The sequence below is a fragment of the Oncorhynchus mykiss genome, chromosome 12 (genome assembly GCF_057628025.1).
Source record: "Oncorhynchus mykiss isolate SJ-2025 chromosome 12, ASM5762802v1, whole genome shotgun sequence".
Classification (NCBI taxonomy): Eukaryota; Metazoa; Chordata; class Actinopteri; order Salmoniformes; family Salmonidae; genus Oncorhynchus; species Oncorhynchus mykiss.
In genome coordinates this window covers 28,299,581-28,310,620 of record NC_143033.1, presented here as the reverse complement: position 1 = coordinate 28,310,620, position 11,040 = coordinate 28,299,581, and the positions used below count along the sequence as shown (strand labels likewise).

Here is an 11,040-nt window from a genome sequence, read left to right as displayed (position 1 = left end):
CAGTAGCTATTACAGTGAAAAAATACCATGCTATTGTTTGAGAGTGCACAATTTTGAACATGAAAAGTTAATAAACAAATTAGGCACATTTGAGCAGTCTTGATCAATTTTTTTTAACAGAAATGCAATGGTTAATTGGATCAGTCTAAAATGCTGCACACGCACTGATGCCATCTAGTGGCCAAAATCTAAATTGCACCTGGTCTGGAATAATACATTATGGCGTTTCTCTTGCATTTCAAAGATGGTACAAAAAAATTACAAAATAAGTAATTTTTTTTGTATTATCTTTTACCAGATCTATTGTGTTATATTCTATTACATTCCTTTCACATTTCCATAAACTTCAGTGTTTCCTTTCAAATGGTACCAAGAATATCCATATCCTTGCTTCAGGGCCTGAGCTACAGGCAGTTAGATTTGGGTATGTCATTTTAGGCGAAAATTGAAAAAAAAGGGTCTAATCCTTATTAAGCGAGCAGTGTGTCAAGAAGCAGTGTAGCTTGGCAGGGTCGTGTTTCGAAGGACAACCCTGCCACATGGCTCTCGACCTTCACCCCTCCCGAGTCCGTACGGGAGTTGCAGCGATGGGACAAGACTAACTACCAGTTGAATATCACGAAAAATGGTGTAAAAAGTACCAAAAAAAATCAACAAAACCTACACCATATTATATTCCTTGTCACATGTTGCAGAACACACCAGACTTATTTCTAAATATGTTTTATTTATGCATGAATGCACTATTCCAGTTTTAAAGTCTTCAGAAAATGTGTTTTCCAGTGTTCAACAGTGTGTGAGATACTGTATTTGTTGAGCTCACACCCATATCCCACCCCCCACCAGTTTCCATCACCTCAAAGCATTGATGACAGGTCTCAAACCATGTTCCTGGAGCACTACCCTTCTGTAGGTTTTTGCTCCAACCCCATTTGTTACTAATCTGGTTCAGATTATCAACCAGCTAATTGTTAGAAACAGGTTTGCTATATTAGGGTTTGGAGTGAAAACCTACAGGACCATAGCTCACCAGGAACAGGGTTTTAGAGCCCTGATTCATAGAATTCAGCGTCAAAGCCTTGACTACATGAGATGGCATGGTGAGGTAGCACTCATCACATCCACATAGTAACGTAACACTAGCCTTGACAACAGCAGATCATTGTAAAGATAGTCACTTGACTATGCAAAGCAGAAAATCATTTCTGAGGCTCCTTTTTTAATCAACATACTGTGCTTACCATTTACAGAGTGACTGTGACAGACCAAGACAGCATTGGTATCCCCTAACAGTAAAATATGAGCATTTAATAGATTTTTCTGTATAGATTTTTTTTTAAATCTGACATGTTTGAGAAAAGCATCACAGTTCATGATACATGAGATCAACAAAGATTTGACTTAAAGGAAAACAGAATCTTCTGTAGGAAAAACATGTGATTGAGTGAGACAGGGTAGCACAGTGCAGGGCTGCTCATATGCGTTGGTCAAGGCTGGACCACAGCCTGTAGTTAGCTGTCTGTGGACTGATTGGTTCAGCTGGCTGGCACCCCCTGGTCCAGATGCAGTGCTTAGCGCATACGCATGGTCAGGCTGTGCTTTGGTCCATCCAGACGCTCCAGCTTCTCAAAGTGTTTCCTGGCGTTGCGGATGTTAATGAGTGTGGCTGCAGAAGCTGTAAGTAGAGACAACATTATTTAGAGTGTCATGTTCACCGGACGTACTACCTTGTCCCAGATCTGCTGTTTTCAACTCTTTCTATCGCATCTGCTGTCTCGACCTCTGAATGCCCAGCTGCCCAGCTATGAAAAGCCAAGTGACATTTACTCCTGATGTACTAACTTGTTGCACCCTCTACAACCACTGTGATTATTATTTAACCCTGCTGGTCATCTATGAATGTTTGAATATCTTTGAGAACATTCTGGCCTGTTATAATCTCCAACCGGCACACCCAGAAGATGACTTGCCACCCCTCAGAGCCTGGTTCCTCTCTAGGTTTCTTCCTAGGGTCCTGCCTTTCTAGGGAGTTTTTCCTAGCCACCATACTTCTACATCTGCGTTGCTTGCTCTTTGGGCTTTTAGGCTGGGTTTCTGTATGTATAGCACTTTGACATCTGCTGATATAAAAATGGCTTTATAAATATATTTGATTGATTGACTTACAGTAGATATATTTTCTCATGTACAAACAAGTCCTTAATAATAAATAATAATAATGGCTATACTTACGTATGGAGGGGTCCGACATGATCACCATAACATATGTATTAGAGGTGAAGACATCAATGAAGGCCGCAAAGTTGGAGTTCCTCACCTCCATGCTCTGGAAGGAGGCTGCCAGTTTACTGCAAACACCAAAGTACTGCATCATGAAAACACCAAAGAGAGATACCAGGTCGAGATGCAGTAAGGTCACCAAAGAGACATGTTCCTTCTGGAGGATGACCTCACCTACAACTGAGCTTGAACTGTTTGATGATGTTGCTGATCTTCTCAAAGCGGTGAGCATCACGCTGCTCTTTGCACTGGTAGTGAGAGATTACCTGTAACAAACATTACCACCAGAAATGACATAATTTCCTACTCATCCAACAAAGCCGTTTTCAATAGCTAGCAACTCTCACCAGAAAAGTGGCTCTCTCAAACAGAAGCACTTCATCTGCCTCAATGATCTGGGCAAAGTTACGCAGGTTTGTCTCCAGCTGCTGTACATTGGGGATCAGCTGGTAAACAATACTGGACCATGCCTTAAGAGAGAAACAAGATGTTAGAGACTTATCTGAGGGAACAGAGATAAACAGTCATACAGACAGAGCAGCTACCTTGTACAGTGTTTCATCCCAGATTGATGTTCTGAAGCAGGTGCAAGCCAATGGCCTGGACAGACGCCTCAGGTCCTCTTCACGCTCCTTAAAGATCTGGAGAAAGGGAGGACAATCACTCTTCCACATAGGTGTTAAGAGTTGAGTACACCCCCATGCTAAATAAATAGCCTCCTAAAAAGGTTGGTTAGTGGTGGAGCTCTCTGGCCATTTGAAGAAATATCTGAGTGCCGCAAAAGTGTTAAGCCAGATTCCTAGTGAAACATGTCTTAAAATTCAATGTGTGTATAAATAAGTGAATATGAGTTGATGCATTAAAACATTAAGTGTCTGATCGGCATGGTGTTTTGTGTGAACCCCAGCTCACCAGGTCTCTCTGGTCCTCCTGAACAAGATCCATTTTGTGCACCAGGCAGAAGACCTTGGCGTCGGGGGAGTTCTGGAGGATCGCCTCCAGACAGGACTGGTAGTAATGCATGTCCTTCTCCAGCTCACGGCTCTCCACATCGAACACATAGATCAGTACCTCCACGTTCCTGAATATGTTGTCTCTCTGGCTGGTAAAGTAGTTCTCCATGAAAGTGTCTTGTCTGACAGACACAGGAAGCAGAGTGTTAATTGTGGTGATACACATAGAGAAACACCCTACAGCTTGTCAAATGAGGCTGAAAGAGACTGGTTGACTTACCCTCCACAGTCCCACAAGTTCAAAACCAGATTGCCAAGGAATCGCACATGGGAGTGCTCCACATCAACTAAGTCGCAAGAGGATAGGAGAAAGAAAATTCAATAATTAGAATAGGGTGAGCATCAATGCAACACAACTTAGCTATCTGACAACAATTGAAATTATTACATTTTCAACTGGCTTAAAAATGTATTTAGTTTAGAAACTTTAGCTAGTGCTTACTCGTGGCTCCAAGGCGGCGTGTGTCTCGGGCTATGTAGTTGGCAAAGATGATCGATCTCATGCTCGTCTTCCCAGACCCACTCTTGCCCATCAGCAACACCTTTAGAGAACGTCAACCAATTGCATAAGGGGAATTTCTATAGGGGGACAACCACAGACTCCTACAACTCTTCTGAGCCCCCAGTGTCTATTGTCACTGAAAATGTTGTGTTTAAATTCTTACAAATACCAGTGTAGAGTTCATTTTTTATTGATCTACCTTTTTCTTCATGGCTGTGCTTGACATCCCCTTAATCTTTCAGTTTGCAGAATGTTGAAATCTAGTCAGTCTGACTCTGGCCCTCTTCAGCAGGCTTTCTGTTCGTATCACTTACAGCTTCAGCAGAAGACATAACATGGAGAATAAATACAGATATGTCATTATCTCTAATGTGATGTAATTACTAGCTAGTATCACCCAAACTAAACAGTTGGTAAGGTAAAAAAAATGTTAGCTACATAATAGGTAAATTATCTAGATTGCAAGAGTATATGAATACTAGCCTATATGACACTAGAGGGCCAGATATAGTTAGGATATGTGAAAAGTGTAAATTAAAGCATTTGCACTACCAGTGTTATACATTGCACAAATTAGCAAATATTATTTACAAAAGGGGATACCGCATAAAAAGTGAAATGAAGAAAGGGAAGTGTAACTTTGGTATTGAAGTGTAGCCAGAGATGTACTACAATGTTGGTGTAGTTTGCTACGTTCTCAACAATCAAAATAACTAACTACATAAAACGAACGTTGGCTATGTACAACAAGTGAGCTAACTAACGAACTTAGCAAGCTAATAACGTTAAACAACATTCAGAAAAGGTTTAGTTTACTCGCTTGCGATGAAAAATTGCTAAATTATTGACAAAATATTCAGTAACTATATAGTTATGTCAATATTTTCGATTTAAAATAGCTTATACATTACTTGATTTAGATAGCTAGCGAGCGGACAGGTCCATTGCTTGCTGTGTTTAAGCCTCCACAAACATGCTGATGCTAGCTAACGTTATCTGCCAGGCCCACAAAACATGCAATATCATTCGGTTACGATTATACTACCGACGGGTCATCTGATGCGTGATCACCTGAAGAGGCTGGTCGAGGCTCGTAAAATAATAACAGAAAAAAACGACTTTTATAAATATTTGGTTAGTTGAGTAGCGAGAGAGGTACAGAAACTAACTCCACTGTCTATACAGAGTCTTAGATATTTCACGTGATTACTAGCTGGGAGGGGGCAATTCACGTGACCCAAGAATGCGTAAGTGTGAGTGCGTTCCAAAGCGTCAAATCTTGGGGATATTTTTGTTGTAACGTGGCTAATTTCATCAGACTATGTCATTTTGCCATGTGCATTCAACATTTATCTTTAAACCAGAGCTTGAATTAGTACCTGCACCTCACATGTTTTACTGCTTGAGCTCCTGTTCCTCTAAATAGAATATTAGCTCAAAAGCATTGTTGCGCTCCTGCACTTAAATATAAACAGTACCAGAACCCAAATGAGTACAGGCACCTATTTCGGTCCAAGTCAAGCACTGCTTTAAACCCTATTATTTTCAACATTGTTTACATACATGCAAATAGGGTGAGATGTACATGGAAATGAGACTGAAAAAGGTACAAGAGGCTAAAGGTGTTATTTTTTATTTAACTAGGCAAGTCAGTTAAGAACAAATTCTTATTTACAATGACGGCCTACAGTATAAAATTGTATTATCTAATACCCTAAACTGTGTAGACACAAAAAACAACCCCAAAACTCAAGAGTTATCAAATGTAATAATCAACCAACCAATCTCTTCATAAAACCATGCCGTTCTGATACAGGATAGGGGAATATATACACATAATTTTTTTTAAACACAATTATTCACGTGAATAAAATATCTTGTCAGGAAATGGGTAAATGGAGGGACACCGGAAAGAAACGCATCATATAACATTGTAGTTTCCTTTTAAGACACAAGAGGTCTGCCAAACTACAACACAATAAAAAAAAGATATACAAAAAGCATCAGTTGGAGATGCAACCATACCAGTTATTATATTTTTTAAATCATGAATTTTCCATAACCAATAAGTCTGTGTTAGTAGGCTGGTGGACTATATTCCTGTACCTTTATACTCTCTATATAAAATAGTACATTTCGAACACCAATAAAGGACTCAAGGACAAGGCTCTTAAAGGTATACATTTAAAGAGAAACTAAATGAGAGACAAAGACATTATGAAAAGAACAGCAGGTCTTGGATTTTTAGGCCAGTTCAGGCCATGCATTGAGGTCTCAGACTGAGTTCTTCCTTTACATTTGGTCTCGGAGTTTGGCAAGCCTTGAAGACAGTTCATCCTGAAAACAAAAGAAAAACAGGTGTTATGTTGTTGCAGATGCAGTAAGTCAGACATCTCTAAAAATATAACTTTTTTTTATTGTGTAAGAAGGGTGAGAGGTGGGGCTGAGGGCAATATTTCTGCAAGCCTGAGGCACAGCTACAATAATAATATCAGCAACGTTATCATTGCTCTATTATCCCAATAATTTATTTTAAATATCCTGTTCAGTACAATTGAAAGTGTGGTAGTGTATATAATGGCTCTTGTTCAGGGCCTGTTTCTGTACCTGCTCTACTGATGCTACGCTGGTGCCCACTGATCCAGTCTGCCCCTGTGGGAGCTCCATGTTCAGGTCCAAACTAAACATAAAGAAACAGAAGAACAAATTGCTATTCATTACCTTTTCATCCTTTATATACAAGTTTTTTCAAGAATAGAGAAAACCACAAAATGAGGAATACTCACCCTGCTTCATCAGCCAATTCGTGCATCAGTGAATCCACTTGATTCTGAAACACGTCACTGACTGTTAATCTCCATTATTTGTGAACAGAGCAGAATAAACTAATCAAAATAAATGTATCTCGTCATGATCTTGGGTGTGCATTTACTGTTACAGACTTCAAGATTAAAGGCCACACATCTGGTCAAAGACAAAAGGTCTGTCTAGCAGGAGCACAGAAAATCATCATTACCTGTGGTGTGGTAAGTGTGGTTGTGCTACTCATGGTGTCCTCCATTTGGGCTGTCTGCACATCCAATGTCTCAAATTGATGTTCAAACTTGTCCATGAGGCCTGAGATCTAGAGAGATGAGACATTCATTACACAATTTCCCTCTCATTGTGATTGTGAAGAACATAAGACGTATACTGTCTAAAAAGAGAGTGACACCTATCAAATAGCTGTATTTGACTACCAGCATTATGTGTGCACACACAGCCATGATTGCACGGAACTCCCATCTGTGATTGCTCAAGTAAACAGCAAAACCTGGATTAAAAAAACCAATAAAGACGGTGCAAAGTGACCTATATATTTTGTGTGCATGTTTTTATTTCATCTTTATTTAACCAGGTTGGCCAGTTGAGAACAAGTTATCATTTACAACTGCGACCTGATCAAGATAAAACAAAGCAGTGCGACAAAAACAACAGTTACACAAACAAACGTACAGTCAATAACACAATAGAAAAATCTATGTACAGTGTGGGCAAATGTAGAAGAGTAGGGAGGTAGGCAATAAATAGGCCATAGAGGCGAAATAATTACAATTTAGCATTAACACTGGAGTGATAGATATGCAGATGATGATGAGCAAGTAGAGATACTGGGGTGCAAAAGAGCAAGAGAGTAAGTAATAATATGGGGATGAGGTAGTTGGGTGTGCCATTTACAGATTCACTGTACCTGTACACAGCTGATGCTTAAAGTTAGTGAGGGAGATATAAGACTCCAACTTCAGTGATTTTTGCAATTCGTTCCAGTCATTGGCAGCAGAGAACTGAAAGGAAAGGCAGCCAAAGGAAGTGTTGGCTTTGGGGATGACCAGTGAAATAAATATACCTGCTGGAGTGCGTGCTATGGGTGGGTGTTGCTATGGTGACCAGAGAGCTGAGATAAGGCGGGGCTTTACCTAGCAAAGACTTATAGATGACTTGGAGCCAGTGGGTTTGGCATCAAATATGACAAAACAGATGGCACTGTGATAGACTACATCCAGTTTGCTGAGTAGTGATGGAGGCTATTTTGTAAATGTCATCACCAAAGTCAAGGATCGGTAGGATAGTCAGTTTTACGAGGGTATGTTTGGCAGCATGAGTGAAGGGGGCTTTCTAGATTTAATTTTGGATTGGAGATGCTTAACGTGAGTCTGGAAGGATAGTTTAAAGTCTAACCAGACACCTAGGTATTTGTAGTTGTCCACATATTCTAGGTTAGAACCGTCCAGAGTAGTGATGCTAGTCGGGCGGGAGGGTGCGGGCAGCAATCGGATGGAGAGCATGCACTTAGAGCATTTAAAAGCAGTTGGAGGCCACGGAAGGAGTGTTGTATGGCGTTGAAGCTCGTTTGGAGGTTTGTTAGCACAGTGTCCAAAGAAGGGCCAGAAATATACAGAATGATGTCGTTTGTGTAGAGGTGGATCAGAGAATCACCAGCAGCAAGAGCGACATTATTGATGTATACAGAGAAAAGAGTCGGCCCGAGAATTGAACCCTGTGACACCCCCATTGAGACTGCCAGAGGTCCTGACAACAGGCCCTCTGATTTGACACACTGAACTCTATCTGAAAAGTAGTTGGTGAACCAGGTGAGGCAGTCATTTGAGAAGCCAAGGCTATTGAGTCTGCCGATAAGAATGCAGTGATTGACAAGAGTCGAAAGCCTTGGTCAGGTCGATGAAGACGGCTGTACTGATGTGGAGGCTGTGTGTGACATTTTAAAATGTATGTAGTTCTGTCCTCGAGCTGTTCTTATCTATTAATGTTCTGTATTGTGCCATGTTTCATGTTTTGTGTGGAAGAATAGCTGCTGGTTTTGCAACAGCTAATGGGGATCCAAATAAAATAAAAAAATACACATTTTACCTTCTCCAGGTTCATACTCTTCAGTGTGGCATCCATGCCTTTCACCACTCCAGCCATAGATTTAGTGACCTGTAGAATTAACCAACATTACTTAAATAGAAAGGTACCTTGCTGTGTGGTTGGACACAGCCATTGTTGCCGTAGTTACCTTGCACTTTCACACAACATTGCACCAAATTTTCCCTCCAAAGTAAAAAAGTGTGGAACCATCTTAAGCAGAATTAGTGTCTCCATTTTGAACATCCAAACCAATATTTTACGTGTTGTAAAGTGTGAACAAATGTTTATCTACAAAACAAGAACATTGGTGTGTGAAGTCTCATAGGTATGTATAACAACTGCACCTTGTTCATTGTGACTGCTGTTTGGACCCTGGAGGCCACTGCATCGATCCGAGCGCTCATCCTAAGGAAGTTGACCGACTGGTTCTTCTGTCTGATGGCGTTTTCCGCATGGATCCGTGCCACTTCCACATTTCCTTTTTGGATAGCCTATGGCAAGGATAAAGGTTCAGTATCCCTACATTCTCAGTTGATATGTTCAGAGTTAAGGTGAGGTGATTCAGGGATTGACTAACGATGTAAAAAGCCTACTTACTTTTTTGACTTTGGCCTTCTCTGCCTTTTCCTCTTTGTCACATTTCTTAGAGTTTCGTTGCAGTTCTTTGGCTGAAAACTTGAGATTGAAGAGATGCTCTGTGACGTGACGTTAAAGACTGTGTCAAAATTGTCATACATAAATTAAACCCAAAGGGGTACAAATACTGAAACTTTCTTCATACCCTCTATACAAACAAACTTTACTCGATGGTGACGTGCTTCCACCACCAAAATGAAATACCTGTGATATAGACATGTGAATAAACTGAAAATGCCAGCCATGCTACCAGGCACTGGGTGTCTTCAGACTAGTAAAATTGTTTACTAAACTGGTTGTGTATTTATAGATTATGCCTACTTTGGCAGATGTCGTTACAATATCAATAAGAGCAAACAAGCGTTTACCTTTGTCACCAAGTAATACAAGTATAAACTTTATGCTTAAATACAAATCTAAACCTGATACATATATAGCTATTTTAAAATCCTCTTCAGACGAGGCTTTATTATGAACTTAACAGAGGCCTTCCTTGTCTACCTATATTTCCTGGTGCCATTTTCACGCCTAGCTAACACTCTTACAAAGGATACTATCCATATTCGACATGCTGGTAGGGTCCTTGATGGTCCGATAATTAATATCTTGTTATTGCCCTTATTCTTCTCGATTTAAACGTAATGCAGCACTTGCTTTTCCTATTTTAATTTTACTATCGTTGATACTTCCGGGCACACTACCCAAATATGACGTCTCCATCACATGTTCAGGCGTCTCCAATGCGTTGCATTTGACGTCACTAACAACCCCAAAAAATAACAATTTTATTTCTGTCAGTGGATGTCTGAATAGACGTGTAAAGTTCTGGAATTATTACATTTATTCAGGATTATTACATTTGCCACAATATTGCTATCTATTATGTGCACAGCCTTGTCCTCCCTCTATCCCTTATCTCTGGTGGTATGTCAGTGCAGAAACAATCCAATCAGGTTAGTGCTGGGGGTTCTCCTCAAAGACAAGTTGTGCTGGTGGTGGCATAACTGGGGAGTGGGCGGGAATCGAGCTTGATTGATGATTAGGTTTGCGTCTCTGGATCACGGCGGTGAGTGAGGGGATGACTCACCCTCTGTCTGATATAATATTCCCCCCCTTTGAGGCAGCCAGTGCATTCCTCCCAAGCTCCTCCTGCTCTGCTCTATGAATGTCTGCTCATTCACCCCTAAATGATACTGAGGCATTTATTCACCAATCCTGGAGGAGTGCAATTTCCCAATAACACAAACTCCCATAACACTATCCTAGCCACATCCTCAGAGCATGTGCAGACCAGCTGTCTGGAGTGTTATTCAATCTCTTCCTATCCCAGTCTGCTGTCCCCGCTTCAAGATGTCCACCATTTTTCCTGTACCCAAGAAAGCAAAGGCAACTGAACTAAATGACTGTCATTCCCTTCTGTCATCATGAAGTACTTTGAGAGGCTAGTTAAGGATCACATCACCTCCACCTTACCTGACACCATAGACCCACTTCAATTTGCATACTGCCCCAATAGATATGCATACGACGCAATCGCCATTGCACTGCAAGCTGCCCTATCCCATCTGGACAAGAGGAATACCTATTTAAGAATACTGTTCATTGACTACAGCTCAGCCTTCAACACCATAGTACCCTCCAAGCTCATCATTAAGCTTGGGGCCCTGGGTCTGAACCCCGCCCTGTGCAACTGGGTCATGG

The 11,040-nt window shown here is 40.8% G+C and overlaps 2 protein-coding genes across 7 annotated transcripts; both read right to left on the bottom strand.

The window, feature by feature from the left end:
* Window positions 1-707: 707 nt before the first annotated feature.
* On the bottom strand, window positions 708-5,069 carry rraga (Ras-related GTP binding A). Of its 6 annotated transcripts, none has more exons than XR_002475600.3 (10): window positions 4,707-5,013; window positions 3,995-4,111; window positions 3,736-3,835; window positions 3,514-3,580; window positions 3,193-3,415; window positions 2,826-2,921; window positions 2,628-2,750; window positions 2,455-2,546; window positions 2,233-2,365; window positions 708-1,675 (listed from the first exon to the last, which is right to left on the bottom strand). XR_002475600.3 is itself a non-coding variant. In XM_021623254.3 (10 exons), the coding sequence occupies exons 2-10, from the start codon at window positions 4,019-4,021 to the stop codon at window positions 1,572-1,574; spliced, it is 948 nt and encodes a 315-aa protein (XP_021478929.1). In that variant the 5' UTR covers window positions 4,022-4,111; window positions 4,841-5,069; the 3' UTR covers window positions 708-1,571. The 6 variants fall into 6 exon arrangements, 3 of the variants coding, with proteins under 3 accessions (XP_021478929.1, XP_021478928.1, XP_021478930.1); XR_016484971.1 differs by having other exon boundaries at window positions 4,867-5,010; XR_016484970.1 differs by having other exon boundaries at window positions 4,841-5,006.
* A 343-nt stretch (window positions 5,070-5,412) lies between these two features.
* LOC110537313 (charged multivesicular body protein 1b) lies at window positions 5,413-10,098 on the bottom strand. The gene is made up of 8 exons (XM_021623251.3): window positions 9,894-10,098; window positions 9,301-9,398; window positions 9,048-9,194; window positions 8,704-8,772; window positions 6,812-6,919; window positions 6,582-6,625; window positions 6,403-6,475; window positions 5,413-6,132 (listed from the first exon to the last, which is right to left on the bottom strand). The coding sequence occupies exons 1-8, from the start codon at window positions 9,907-9,909 to the stop codon at window positions 6,088-6,090; spliced, it is 600 nt and encodes a 199-aa protein (XP_021478926.1). The 5' UTR covers window positions 9,910-10,098; the 3' UTR covers window positions 5,413-6,087.
* Between the last annotated feature and the right edge of the window lie 942 nt (window positions 10,099-11,040).

What these genes read in the sequence shown, in the direction of transcription:
- LOC110537313 (XM_021623251.3), bottom strand. An exon ending in AGAGTATGAACCTGGAGAAG is followed by an intron (nt 6,920 to 8,703) that starts GTAAAATGTGTA and finishes TCATCTCTCTAG; the next exon opens with ATCTCAGGCCTCATGGACAA. An exon ending in GCGTAGCATCAGTAGAGCAG is followed by an intron (nt 6,133 to 6,402) that starts GTACAGAAACAG and finishes TTTTGTTTTCAG; the next exon opens with GATGAACTGTCTTCAAGGCT.
- rraga (XM_021623254.3), bottom strand. Translation starts at nt 4,021, where the DNA reads ATGTCAAGCACAGCCATGAAGAAAAAG. An exon ending in AACTTGTGGGACTGTGGAGG is followed by an intron (nt 3,416 to 3,513) that starts GTAAGTCAACCA and finishes TGTGTCTGTCAG; the next exon opens with ACAAGACACTTTCATGGAGA. An exon ending in CATGTCGGACCCCTCCATAC is followed by an intron (nt 1,676 to 2,232) that starts GTAAGTATAGCC and finishes CTCTACTTACAG; the next exon opens with CTTCTGCAGCCACACTCATT.